General features: G+C 37.4%; 1 protein-coding gene across 3 annotated transcripts in view; it reads left to right on the top strand.

Moving 5' to 3' along the window:
* Positions 1 to 1929: 1929 nt before the first annotated feature.
* abca4b (ATP-binding cassette, sub-family A (ABC1), member 4b) overlaps positions 1930 to 14575 on the top strand; it is a 36659-nt gene continuing 24013 nt past the window's right edge. For 2 of the 3 annotated variants that reach the window (XM_077556439.1, XM_077556438.1), the window contains exons 1-11: positions 1941 to 2109; positions 4995 to 5098; positions 5181 to 5274; positions 6799 to 6940; positions 7021 to 7157; positions 8563 to 8690; positions 8879 to 9076; positions 9681 to 9770; positions 11357 to 11597; positions 13766 to 13905; positions 14044 to 14160. In XM_077556439.1, the coding sequence (XP_077412565.1) occupies positions 5033 to 5098; positions 5181 to 5274; positions 6799 to 6940; positions 7021 to 7157; positions 8563 to 8690; positions 8879 to 9076; positions 9681 to 9770; positions 11357 to 11597; positions 13766 to 13905; positions 14044 to 14160 (1353 nt within the window). In that variant the 5' untranslated portion in view covers positions 1941 to 2109; positions 4995 to 5032. Of the gene's footprint in view, positions 2110 to 4994; positions 5099 to 5180; positions 5275 to 6798; positions 6941 to 7020; positions 7158 to 8562; positions 8691 to 8878; positions 9077 to 9680; positions 9771 to 11356; positions 11598 to 13765; positions 13906 to 14043; positions 14161 to 14575 lie in introns of all 3 variants that reach the window. The other variant, XM_077556440.1, reaches the window with a different exon arrangement.

The following is a 14575-nucleotide window of genomic DNA, read 5'->3' as shown; positions in this document are numbered from 1 at the left end:
TCACTTTTTTAGTGATCTCGAAAAATCCTCTTTCTCATTAGAGAAATATAGGACTGCAATCTTGTGATATTTTGGCCCTTTTTCATGAAAAAAACAAACATGTTCTCCTAATGTTGCGAATAATACCTTGAAAAATTAAGACAATGACAAGTTTTTATCTATAAGAAGTTACAAGTTGAAAATATAAAGTATTTTTAAAATGTTTCTGAAATATAAGAGATTCTCATACCATTTTTTTTAATCTTGAAAAAGACGGCTTGTTCTCGTCTTAACTTCTTATGTTAAAAAAAAATCATCTTGAAAAATGTCTGCTTTTATAACAAAAATACTTTGTCCAAAAAGTATCTCGTCCATGTTCAAACTTTTTGTTGAACTATATTGAAATGATTTATAGTGAACAAAATGACCTTTTTTGTAGTTTTTTTTTTGCCTTACAAAATAGCTATCTCAGACAATGCTTATCTTTAAAATAAACACTATCTTTTGTTATTTTGACATTAAAAAAAACAACTTTTTTACCATTACAGTAATATGTTTTTAATCTTGAAAGGAGATGTATTTTTCTTGTAATGTTATGTAATGTATTGTTTTGCAAATTTAAAAAGATTTCATTGATCAGTTTTTCTTTCATTATCTCATTTCCTCCCAAAAACGTATAAACACGTTCTCATTTAAATATTGCCATGGTACCAAAAAGGTATTTAGACGTTTTTTTTTAAATGTTTACTTTTATTTTTATGCTATACCATACCTTACAGAAGGCTTTGATGCAGCCTTTGAACTGAAGAGAACGCTTAAAGCAATGGTAGTTATTACAAAAACGGCCAGCAGGTGGCAGCACAGTATAAGTGATCAACCAGGGCCATGTTGCAAAAAGCTCTTAACCCCACCGTTTTCAACAGATTTGGGAATAATGATGAAACTTAGTTATATTCTAATACTAGTTGCTGCAAAATGGAAACAGATACAAAAATATATATTTTTTTCCTGATGAAAGAAGAGACTAATCTTTCTTTTGGTAGGTTATTATAGCAATAGAACACAATATTCTGTGGAACTTGCAAAATCCAGTAAAACAGCCGGGAGCGAAGGGGCTTGCTTCTGTGAAAATGGCTGGGACTGAATGAGTTTACAGGGGTACCAACAGTTTTGTCCACATGTGTTTGTCATAATATTTTTTTCTGAAATACTATGTCAAAAAGCAAGTTCTCAAATACTATTACAAAAAATCTATTTTAGAAAATAAAGTATTGCTCATATCTCGAAAAATAGAAAATTTTCTTCCTCATAATACGGCTTTTTAATATATTTTTTTCCATGTAATATTACAACTTTTTATATGGAAAATTCTTTGTTAAAAAAACAAACATGTTTGAACTTTTAATCAAAAATTAAAAAAAGACGCCACAAGAAAATAACATGTTTCAATGCAGCTAGAAGGAAAAAAAAGATTTTACCTTTGCTTTTTAAATGGGGAATTTTTGGTATGAGGGAATTGTGGAAATATGGGTCAAAAATGTAAAATTATGCAGAATGTTGAAAGGTTTTGCATGGGTGAAATTTACCAGATTGAATGGCAGTCGAATTGAATGAGCTGAATATTTAGAATTTTGAATAGGAACGATATGAGCCCTAACCCAAAACCATAACCTCCTCAATGAATGGGGAATTTGGGGATTAAAAACATGTAGAATTTGGGGGAAACAGGATGTTTGAAATGAGAAAAAGAATAGCCCGATAACGTATAAACTTTTGGAACATGTTGAAGTTGGAATGGTTGAGAAATGTAGAAGTAAATTGAAGGATGAAAAACATTTGCACTTGCGCTCTCTCCCTCCCCTCTCTTAGTTGGCCTTCAAAGTGGATGATGACTGTTGTCTTTTTTTCCCTTTTCTTTTTTTTTGTGCGGCGGTCCAGAGCTGAGCCGGGAGATTAGAGCAATCAGATTAGGAGTGTTGCTGTTTCTGTGGCCGTCACTGCTGAGCAAAGAGGCGTCCGTCCGTCCCTCTGTCCGACCGTCGTGCGTGTGTTCGCAGCATCGTATATACCTTGTTGCTGTAGCCTGGTGGTCTACATGCGGTGGACCTTGGACACGCTGCCCCCTCTCAGGTAAGATTCAAACACACAGTTTTATTTGGATTGTCACGTGTCATAGTGGAGAGTCAGGCTCTGTGTAAGAATGCGAAATACGGAGAATGGCGGTGCTACTGCTTATTTGGGTCCCTCTGGAAAAGAAAAACTGCGTGCAACATATGTGATTCACGTGTGTTGATATACACTTTTATTTGCTTTCAATGTTTGTGTAGTGGAATTCAGTCTCCTAATATTGTGATTTTTTTGTCTTGAGAAACAGTTATCACAACAACAAAAACAATTTTTGAGCTAAAAGAAATTCTTTATGATGAGAATTTGACATTTTTCGAGAAAGAAAAATATTACTTTACTCTTGAGTTTCCACACTTTTTTCTTGACAAAAAAGAACTTTCTTTTTAGAATTCCTAACTTTTTCCTTGCGAAGGTACAACTTCAAAATGGATGACTTTTTTAATGCAAAGGCCCCCACCGTTTGTTATACTCATGACATTCTGACTTATCACAAACTTTTTTTTTGTAGGCTAATTACAAATGACTCCAATCTAGATTTTTTTTCTTTAAAAAAATATGACTTCTCTTAGGTAATATTCTGACTTTATTTTTTAAATTTATTTTTAAAAAAATTCTAGAAAACAGTACAACTAAATTTTCATAAAATATTATTTTAAGGAAATATGATACTTTATACTTGTCCAACATTTTTTCATTGTCAAAATATACAACTTTCTAATTCTGCCCGAAAATAAACAACTCAATTCTCTTACAATTTCATGTATTACTACAACTTTCTCCCCAAAAAATGTTTTTTTTAATTCTAATAAAATGTTTCTAAATTTATGTTCTGCCAATATATGACCCTGGAACTGGTATTTTTTCCTTGTAAGGTGTGCCAGCATTTTTGCCTTCCAGCATCATCATTTTCATCCACACTTTTTTGACAGTTGCTCATTTTCTCCCACCTGCGCCCTCTGCATGACATCATAATCTTGTCCAAACAAATTACTCCTCATGTACCCTTGTCATCAGCGTTTTACCTGGCCGGGATTTACACGTTTTTATAACGTTGCATTCATGTTATTGTTCTGAGGTCTGCATTTAAACCTTCACTCACGCTACATCCACCATGTTGTGTTCGCTTGGCCAAAACCAAAACATCATTTCGTGTTGCTCTGTCCTGTAGTTGTCTCTCAATCACAACCGATTGGGCGGATGCAGAAGGCAGCCCGCCGCCACTGTAACTTCTCTCTGAGCAAACTCTCCGGCTTGATTGTGTGCTCGGAATATTAGAACGACTCGGAATATATTACGACAATTAAAGTACCATTTAGTATCTGGGAAAACATGATTTTCTAATCTGGGGCAAAATATCTTTTTTTTTAATTCAGAATGGAAAGTACGGCTTTTTTTAATCAAGAAAAAAATATGCACATAGAAAATCTAGCTTTTTCTTGTAACTTTGGGCTTTTATCTAGATTTTTTTCCACTTTCTTGACTAGAAAAAAACACAGCCTATCTAATAAATGAGCTTTTATCTAGAAACATTTTTGTCTTGTCTAGAAAAATATGACTTAGTAATACACACATTTTTAGCTATAAAAAAACACATTTGCCATACTTTTTTTTTCTAGAAAAAGAAGACTTTTATCGCAATATTATTACTGGTCATGTGGAAAAATTTAATAAAACTAGCTATCAAAATCTTACTCACAAATTACTTTTAGCAAGAAACATACACTTTTGTTAACTCATTTTTTTAAATTATCTAGAAAATACAACTTTGCAATAGTCTTTTTGAGAAAAGTACACCTTTCTTATTTAAAAGGCTTTTAAAATTAATTTGTAACTAGACAATTGTGGACTTTTTGTCATGTTTGAGGAAAGACTTTTCTTTATGTTAATATAACCCTTAATTTAGGAAGTACAACTTTTATTCTAGAAAAATCATTTTCCCTCGCCAATTACCTTTAACCTAAAATGATACGCGGTTCTCAATTTTTATTTATTTTTGTTTGTTTTTGTCTAGAAAAATATGACTTAGTAATATTCCAACCTGTAATTTCCTCATTATATAATGCAACATTTTATCAAGAAAATTACAACTCTATCTAGAAGAAATAAGTTAGTCATGCTGAATTCACAATTGCACCTTTCCTGTGTAGAAAAAAAATATAAAACATGCCAATAGTTTAAATTTAGAATAAATTAAACATTTATGAAGAAGAAATCTAAAAAACTACAACCTTGCAATCTAGAAAAATTATAAATTTATTTCTTGAAATAAAAAATACAACCTTGTAATGCCCCCCCAACCAAAAAATAAAACAATTATCTAGATAAAATACAACATTTTCTGGTAACGTTAAGACTTTTTTTCTCTCAGACAATACAACTTATTTTGCTAAAAAAAATTTGACCTGCACCGATATTTGGACATTAAAAAAAAGAAAATAATCTTTTTTTTTTCTTGGCAAATATGACTTGATTATATGTTCATGTTCTGTTGGGGTTCCTTGAACCACATTTGCTGACTTTAGCCAACACGGACTGCACGGATCACTAGAAGAACCATGTGATCTTTCCCAACCAATCAAACTCAGAAAGGCAACAATGGCAATGAAAAAGTGATTACATATTACAACAGAAACATTGACTATACGCCACATTATTACCACACTTGAATTTACGCGTGTCTGTAGGTGCTGCTGTTTTGGTTAGCAAATGGGCCCAGCACGTATTCAGTATCTCGACCTCATCTGGATGATAGCATATACAGTACTGTATGAATAAAAATAATCGTTTATTTCAGGTTTTGTGTGTCTTGTTTTGTTGATGTTTTACGACGAAAGGGAAGATTTTGGTCCGAGGCATTCAAAACGGAGCCTGCCAACTTGTTTCCTTAGGTTTTGCAAAGTCACATGACCCCATCTGAGGGGGAGCCATGAAGACGGGCTCTCAAATCCGCCTGTTGCTCTGGAAGAACTGGACCCTGCGGAAAAGGCAGAAGGTAACATCAAAAACGGTCCATGTTGAGCTCTTTAGCTCCTGTTTCAAAGTCTTTCTGATTCTAATGAGCTCGTTTGTTGCAGATTCGCTTCCTGGTGGAGCTCTTGTGGCCCGTGTTGCTGTTCATCGGTCTGGTGTGGCTGAGGAAGGCCAACCCGCTCTACCAGCAACATGAATGTAAGAGCATGCGACTGCAGATGGGGGGAGGCATTGATTCAATAGTTATAAACATTAGTGGTATAACGCGGGTTCTAAATGAAACGGTAAGTACTGTTTTAGAGAAAATGGGGAACAAAAACATGAATAACAATATTGCGGAGTTAGTCAAAGTCTCCTGGAGTGCTAAACAAGCATACATCAGCACTTACTTTAGGTGCTTTGGTAGGTGCTGTCGTTTTGGTTAGCAAATGAGTTTTTACATCAACAGATTACAATTGATCTGAGATATTAACTTGTTAAATATCCCTTTGCACAATTGTTTAAAAAACATTTTTTTTATGATCTTTGATGGTCTTTCGTTGGGTTTGCAAGATCATTTGACATGGTACTATCTTGGAATATTATTTCAAGGTTTTTTAGTTGGTTAATTAGGCTAGCATGTGAATGGACGTACAAATATACTTTCCTCTGATTGGTAGTTGACAATATCTCGGCATCTTTTGTGGCCATGTTGGGAATCCACCAAAGAACGAGGAGTGACATTAAGCGACAAGGGAACAGCTTTTGAGGGGAAACCGCCCCATTTTTTTTTTCTCATGGCAATTAAAAGCGAGTGTTAATTATTCAAGGCTGTATGGCATTCGCGGTTGGGCTTGGTCACTATCATCATGATGAATAGTGGGATCCACTGTACTGTTAAAAAATAAAAGTCTTGACATTTTGCCATATTCCAAAACTGTACATATAAAAAAATATAGCAATTTTTATCTATTTCAAATATCTTAATCTAGAAAAATGCTTCCTTTTTTTTAAAACTTTTTTTTAATATTATACCCTTTTCTCAAAATAAAAATACAACTTTGTATCTAGAAAAAAATAACATTTATCTAAAAAAATAAATAAATACACTTTTATGTAGAAATACTAAATGTTCTTAGTATGTTAATGTGAAGGTATTCAGGAAAAAAAAACTTCTGCTTTTTTCATCCCTGAAATATTTGGACTTTTTACCCACAAAAAAAAATGCATTCTTTTTTTCATGAAAAATATGACTTGAATCACTTGAATCAAATCATATTCTGTTGATGTGGTCTGGAATCACATTTAGTAAATTGAGCCAAAAATGATTCCACACGTCTCACCGGAAGAAGCATCGGATGGTTCCCAGCCAATTGGTGAAGAAAGGCATCAAAAGCAAAGCAAAAGTGATGAAATAAAACAACAGCAAGTTTACTTAGACAGTATATTAATACAACAAAACTCTACACTTGAATATGCTGGAGAAAAGAAACTGTAAAATTCCGACAACCAAAGACCATTAATTTGGAGTGAAAAAAGTCAGATTACATAGTTGATAAGGTGCTGCTGTTTCGGTTAGCTATATGGTTCAAAAGAGACATTAGCGTCTTACTTGGACTGAGGTAAACATGGACCACACGCCATTGCAGAGTGACAACATGTCATATGATGTGACACTGTTGTGCTAATCCTTGCTAGTTTAGCATAGCTATCTATGTCATTCTTCCCACATGCTGGTTCCAGGTCATTTCCCCAACAAGGCCATGCCGTCTGCGGGCGTCCTTCCTTGGATCCAGGGCATCTTCTGCAATGCCAACAACCCCTGCTTCAGACACCCCACCAGAGGAGAGTTTCCGGGGTTCGTCTCCAACTACAACAATTCAGTGTGAGTGACTGACTTCATTCTTAATTATCACTTTAGGCCAGGCTTGCCCAATCGTCTTTTCTTTGTTGTTGCTGCTTCAGATTGTCCCGCTTCTACACGGACATCTTGGAGATGTTCAGCGACGCGGAGGTGCACCAGCTGGGACGTCTGTGGCAGGAGGTGTCCACATTCTCCGACTTCATGGACACGCTACGCAACAATCCGGCCGTCATGTCAGGTACGATGGAGATCGGGTGACAGCTATCCACCCCATACACACCCTCAAACACTCAGATCCAAATCAAATCCCTCTCCTTCTTCTTTTTTTTTTTTTTTTTACAAAGTTACTGGTTTATAGTCCTATCAAGTGCATTGGAACAAAAACAGGAAGTAGAAACCTACCAAAATAAAACCACAGTTGGACTCAAATATGCTGCATTAGTCACAGAAGATCAAAAAATGTTGGTCAATACAGTACTAGCTCCAGCTAAAAGTCATAGTGAGTGAACAGAAACAGGAAGTAGAAAACAACCAAAATAAAAACATTAATAGCACAAACATATGGACTGAAATGCAGTACATTGGTTGGATAAAATCTAAATCAAAGTCGGTTACAGAGCGTTGGTCAATACTGGCTCTGGCTTTGAGTCCTATCAACGGCATGGGAACAAAAAGAGGAAGTATGAACCTACCAAAATAAAACCACGGACAATCACAAACACATGACACCGGTCAAAATCAAAGTTCTTTGTTCACAAAAAGTTGCTTAAAAATGGGTCTGGGTGAGACTCATCGATCACACAAGAACGTGGACAAGACAGGAAGTGGGAACTTTCTACAAACAAAAAACAAATAAATAAATAAAAGTACACAAAAATCAAACAAATGCACTCTAAAAACCGTTGGGTCAAAAGTAACCCAATTATGGATAAAAAAAAAATGGACCGACCCACTTTATTGGTCGAATTGACTGGATTTATTGGTTGTAATATACAAAATGACCCAATTTTTTGACCCAAGGAAAGGATCTTACCAATATTTATGAGTTCTTTTACACTAAAAGACCCATTTCTTAACATAGAATCGTGTCAAATAGACCCAAGTAGAAGATCGGTCTATTTTTCACCCAAGTGTGTTTAGAGTGTGGGCTCAAATGTGCAACACTACTACTATCATAAGATTAAAACGTTTTTGTTTTTGCTTTAAGTCTTGCCAAGGGAACACAGCAGGAAGTAGAATCCTACCAAAATAAAACCAGGAATAACATAAACAAATGTACAAAAATGCGCCCCACCAGTAAAAGAAGATTCCAATCAAAATCTTTTGTTTACAAAAAACGCTCCTGTTGAGAGTCGTATCAAGGGAACAAAAACAGGAACTCAAAATCTACCAAAATAAAAGCACAAATTGATGTACACAAATGCATGACATCAGTCACAGAAGATCCAAACAAAAATTTGGTTGGTACCTGCTCTGACGTAAAATCCTATCAAAGGAACAAAACAGGAAGTAGAACCAACAATAGCACAAATAGACATAAATTAATTTCAAAGTCCTTTTTTGACAGCTTCAAGGAAACAAACAATGATTAGAAATCAAAATAACGCGTGTCTCAGCGCAGTGCTCGTTGTTTTTGCGTTCAGGTCACGGTCTGAAGATCGAGGACATCCTGAAGGACGACGAGGTTCTGACAGCGTTCTTGCTGCGAGACGCCGAGCTCCCCGAATCTGTTGTCTACCAGCTGACCAACGCTCAGATACGAATAGAACAGGTGACTTGAGGCTTGGGTGTTGCTAATGCTATTGCTAATGCTAACCATTGGGTCGTAGCAGATATAATTTGCGGCGTATAATGATCAGATGAGAGGAATAAAGGTGACATTTAATTTTTTTAAATGTTATTTTATTTCTTCTTTATTTGATTTGATATATTTTTCATGTTTATTTTGTTTGTCGGCAGTTTGCGTCAGGCATCCCGGACCTCCAGCTGAAGGACATCGCGTGCAGCCAGGCGCTGCTGGAGCGCTTCATCATCTTCCCGAGCCGCCGCGGCCTCCACGGCGTGCGCAACGCCATGTGCGCCCTCAGCCAGCCGCGGCTGCAGAAGATCGAGGACGCGCTCTACGCCAACGTGGACTTCTTCAAGATCTTCCGACTGGTGAGAGTCGCGTCGTGCGCGTCGTGCGCGTCGTGCGCGTCCCCATTTAGTGTACCTCATAAAGTGGGTAGAAGTGCTCAGCGGGTGACTCAGGCTTTATCCGTCTTGCCCCTGTTTCCTTAATGGGCTTACACTGGGCCCCGCCCACACGCGCTAAGGCGTGACCCGCGACGTCCTGTCTTGGCTGACAGATTAACGTAGTTGTACACCATGCTCAGAATCGAATCCTTTTTTGCTTTTGAAATGATTGCTACTTCACTAAACAAAACATAGCAATAAAGGAAATAACAAGCTTGTCATATAAACTTCTGAGCATGACTCCACTCTACATATTTTCCTAATCAAATTGAAGGTCAGCTTTTACAGAGAATTATGAAGCACGCTGACCCCGGCGCGCCTCGTTACAACTTTCCTCCTCCAACAATCCCTCGTCAGCCTCACTTCCCCTTCCTCCTCCTACCACCCCCGCCCCCGATTTGTTTGTAAGGAATGCGCCAGGCCCAGGAAGGACGTTACGTGTTTGTCTCGGCGCTTTCCCAACATCACCTCGGCCCGCTTCCCTTGAACAAAATAGTTGATGAATCAACATATCCTCTCCCTTCAGTTGCCGCGCGTCATGGACAGCGCCTCCGACGGGGTGGACCTGAGGCGGTGGGGTCGCGTCCTCAGGGCGACATCAGAGAAGATCCGAGAGGTGAGGTATCCCACAATGCACCGCTGTGGCTTCCTTTAAGATCCCACCGCGCCCAATCCAATCATCCACCCACTCCTGAGGTCCTGCAGGCTATTTTTAGCCTCTTCACTCCTCCTGTATCATTAGGGTCAATGTGGTCCTTTTATTACCTCCGCCAAGGAGCGCATGCCTTTGCTTGCTTGCATCGCAATGTCTACAGTTTTTGAGATGGTAAACCGGATTTATTTCCCTTCAAAGTCAGTTTTAAGCTCAGGATAATTTGGTTTTGGTGTTTATTTCATATATAATATTAAATTGTTTTATATGCGAGAGGCTGTATTTTAACTCGATCTGAACTTGGTTACAAATTCATTTAAATAATAATTGTAAATAATTTTATAACAAATCATTATTGCTTTTCATGATACATACAAAATAGAAGCACTAATAGTTGTGTTATGTCTTTTATTATGTAGCTTTACGTGCTTAGTTTTTTCAAAGTTCATAATGTGCCCCTCTTTCAAGGGGCGGACCTTGTTGTGACTGGGGCAATTGTCCTTTTAGGGATCAATAAACTAATCTTGAATCTGAAAATAAAAAATATTTTTACATTAAGAGTAATACCCTCTTTGAGAGTGTCAAATCAAAAAGGTTTACCGATAATGACATTTTTGACTGCATTTCATGTTATCACATTGTGGATCATTCCAAGCAATTCCGTGTGTGTGCGTGTGTGATTCAGCACGTTCACCGTGCGTCCCAAGGGAGGGGTGGACATTGGAGGGGGTAGAGTTGGAGGAGGTGGGAGTGGCAGGAGTCATCATCATCCTCATCACCTTAGGCCAGATGAGTGAGAAAGAATTGTGAGTGGGTGGGATAACATTCCACGGAGATGACACATCCTGCTCAGTGGGACCTGCACGTTGCCATGGTGACAGACAGGCCAGCTTTAACGCTTCCTGCCTGACTTCACGTATTCTTCGGAATGAGCGGGTGACATCATCAAAACGGGAAAAAGAGCAATGTAATCAAATATCTGAAAATAAATGAGAAAAACATTACAAAATAATACATTTAAGTTTGAAAAAACAAACAAAATATCATAAAAAAATATTACAAAATCATTTTGAGGAACTATAGACAAAGGTTTGGAGACTAAGTACGATTTGGGTGGTCATAACAATTTACTAGCCAATTTGGCGAATGCATCATGCAATACCAGCCAAATTGGCTAGTACATTTTTATGACCACCCACCAAAATAAATTTTAGCCCACATTTGGCGGGTTGGCCGGTGGTAATTTACAGCCCTGCATATACCATGTATACCACAAATACTGTATAGAAATACCACATTGATACATAAAGGTGTGCTAAATGTTTTACTATTTTTTGCATTAAACATCAAATTATTTTTATATTTGGGTCTATTTTTAGTTGTTTTAATTGCTTTTCTTAATTTAAATCATTTTTACAATTATTATTGCATATACAGTACTGTATTTTTAATTTAGTTTGCCTATTATGAATTGTTTTTATTTATAATATTCATAATATTTAACTAAACCAAACTATATACGTTTTATTCATCGTTTCCACTCCCATCAGTTGATGCAGCGTGACAACTCCGGGGCGCTCATCAAAGCAGTCACTTCTCTTTTCCGAGCTGGCGGCCCTGCCTCTTTCTCAGAGCTGACGGCGTCCATGTCCAGCCTCTTCTGCGGATACCCGGAGGGCGGCGGCGCGCGCGTGCTTTCCTTCAACTGGTATGAGGACAACAACTACAAGGTGTTCCTGGGTGTCAACGGCAGCCGCACCCGCGACACATACGTGTATGACCATACGACCAGTGAGTTCAGCTTCCCAACAAAATATCTGACAAACATTGTTATTTATTCACTTTAACATATAAGTCACCTATGTGGAACAATTAAACTATAACTAACTAACTAACTAACTAACTAACTAACTAACTAACTAACTAACTAACTAACTAACTAACTAACTAACTAACGTACTGCTTACCTACTTACCTAACTGACTACCTGACTGCATAGCAAAATACACATGTAACTAGCTAACTTAAAAGTAACTTTCCTATGTATTCTGTAGGTTTGTACCATACCAAGATTAACTATATCGGTTTAAGTCGTGTACTAACTGGGTAGATATCTAACTAACCAATAATTGAACTATCTATATGGCTAATTAAGTAGCTAGTTCTAACTAACTAACTAACTAACTAACTAACTAACTAACTAACTAAATAAACTAACAAATAAATAAATAACTATTTTGCTGCTTACCCACTTACATAACTGACTGCATATTAAAATACACATGTAACTAGCTAACTTAAAACTAACTTTCCTATGTATACTATAGATTTGTACCATACCCACCAGATTAACAATATTGGTTTAAGTCATGTACTAACTGGGTAGATACCTAACTAACCAATAATTCTATATATAAAATCTATATGGCTAGTTAAGTAACTAGATCTGACTAACTAACTAACTAACTAACTAACTAACTAACTAACTAACTAACTAACTAACTAACTAACTAACTAACTAACTAACATCTATTTTGCTACTTGCTGCCTGCCTGTCTGTACCTATTGACCTTTTGCACGTGACGTCACAGCCCTCATGGGAACGCCCCCTCTGGGACGCTAGAAGGCAAAAGAGCCACTTGCCTGTATTATAACCATTGAATCTCATACAGTGCAAAGTCCTTTATCTAATCGATGATCTTATAAAATGGTCATATCTTGCTTTGCGGTCAGTTGTACAGACAGACAAAGGAGTAAACCAAATGTTGCTTTTTATCGCATACCTACTAATGAAGACAAAAGACATTGATTGATGGCAGCAATCAACAGAAAGGACTGGCAGCCCACAAAGTATTCACGGATTTGCAGTGATAATTTTTTGCTAGGTTAGTAGATAAATGTTGTAATTAGTAGATAAATGTTCATACATTTTATTAGTAAATGTACACTCTAACAAAGATTGTAACAGAGGTGTCGAATTGCGTGTTTCAAATCACATTAACGAGCCAGATAGTTAGCGTCTACGCCAACTGCACAAACACACAGCTTAGTTTTAAAATGTACCTTCTTCAAAACTATTAAGTGCATTTGACTGTTTAATAATGTGGGATTTTGTCTTTGTGCTTGGAGTTTTTCACTCTGGAGCCGGAGTCAGATTCATGAAATGACTGCATAGCTTGCCACTGCGATAGTCATTTGTTCCATTCTAGTAACATAACATCATCGCAGCGTTTTAATATAGAACGGACTATGTAAAAATAAGTCAGTTAGCATGATAAAACAAGGTTTACCTTTGCATTACGAGGTATATTGTCACCCAGTGTGAGCGTAAGCTTTTAAATCAGCCCTGGAGTAAGGAGGAGAGACGGCATTGACTACATAATGGTATAGGTCGTGAATTCCGGCAAAGTCAGCGATTTGATTAACTTGGTGAAAACAGCAGGCAACAGAAGGTAAGGGGGGTTTTCAAACTAGCGATCTCCAACTTAAGTAAATATCACGCTCTATGAGTCCCGACTAAATGCGCAACTTCAACTGACAGGTGAATTTTGGTTGAAGTAGTAGATTCCATGGCTCTATGGGCAATAATAACTTTTTTAATTCGTAAAATAACAGTCGCTCCGGGTCACGTCCACTTCCATTCAACGATCATTTCCTTCCACCATCCGTCAATGCAAATGGTCACATACGTATGAAACTATTTCTACTACCTACCCACCATTGTCTTCCTAAATTCAGTCTAGGAACAAACATATCTTCCTAAATTCAAATTGAATTCAAACTCTGACAAATTCAGCTAATAACCCAAAATACTGCCTACATTCAAATGAAGACCCAACCTCTATTCCTAAATTCAATTTCAGACCTAAAATCTTTACCTAAATTCAATTAACTCACAGATTGATTGATTTTGACTTGTCCTCCGCCATTACATTGAATTGTATCTTTGATGTTTGCAGCTGCCTTCTGCAACAGCCTGATGCAGACACTGGAATCTAACCCGGTCACCAAAGTGGTTTGGAATTCTATCAAGCCCCTGCTGATGGGAAAGATCCTATACACTCCTGACTCCCCTGCCGTCCGCAAGATATTAAAAAGCGTAAGGAAGGCCCGCCGCCAGCCTGACCCACCTGACACCCCTTCCCTCTGACTCTTTAATCATGCTCACTGTTTGTTTTGTGTGTGTGTGTGTGTGTGTGCGTGCGTGTGTGTGGGTGTGCGTGTGTGCGTGCGTCAGGCCAACACCACCTTTGAGGAGCTGGAGAGGCTGCACAATTTTGGCAAGATTTGGGAAGAGGTGGGGCCTCAGCTGTGGGCTTTTTTCCACGACAGCGTGCAGATGAGCATGATCAGAGTAAGACTTGAAAACAAGGATTTCAAATATTACTCACCCATGAACATACTCAACATCTGAATTCCAACTCAATAATTCTTCATTGACCCATAGGGCATTTAAAATTGAGGCCTATGAACTGTGCCTAGCAACAAGTGAACAAATGAACAAACTAACTAGCTAAGTAGCTACTTACCTACCTACCTTATTAACTATCTAAGTAAATAAGTAAGGAACTCTCGGTCTAGCCACCTAAACTATCTGGCTAATTCAATTCAAACACTTGCTCTGTTCTTGATTCTAAAGTGCGCTGGTCACTAAGTCAGGAAATATATCGCTAGCTACCAGGATAACTAACTAACTAAACAACCAACTATCTAACTTTATCACTAAATAAGCAACCTGCTTGCATCCTTTGCTTTTACCGAGGTATGCT

Source organism: Vanacampus margaritifer, chromosome 2 (genome assembly GCF_051991255.1).
Source record: "Vanacampus margaritifer isolate UIUO_Vmar chromosome 2, RoL_Vmar_1.0, whole genome shotgun sequence".
Taxonomy (NCBI): domain Eukaryota; kingdom Metazoa; phylum Chordata; class Actinopteri; order Syngnathiformes; family Syngnathidae; genus Vanacampus; species Vanacampus margaritifer.
Note: the sequence above shows the minus strand (reverse complement) of the source record. Positions and strands in the feature narration are given on the sequence as shown.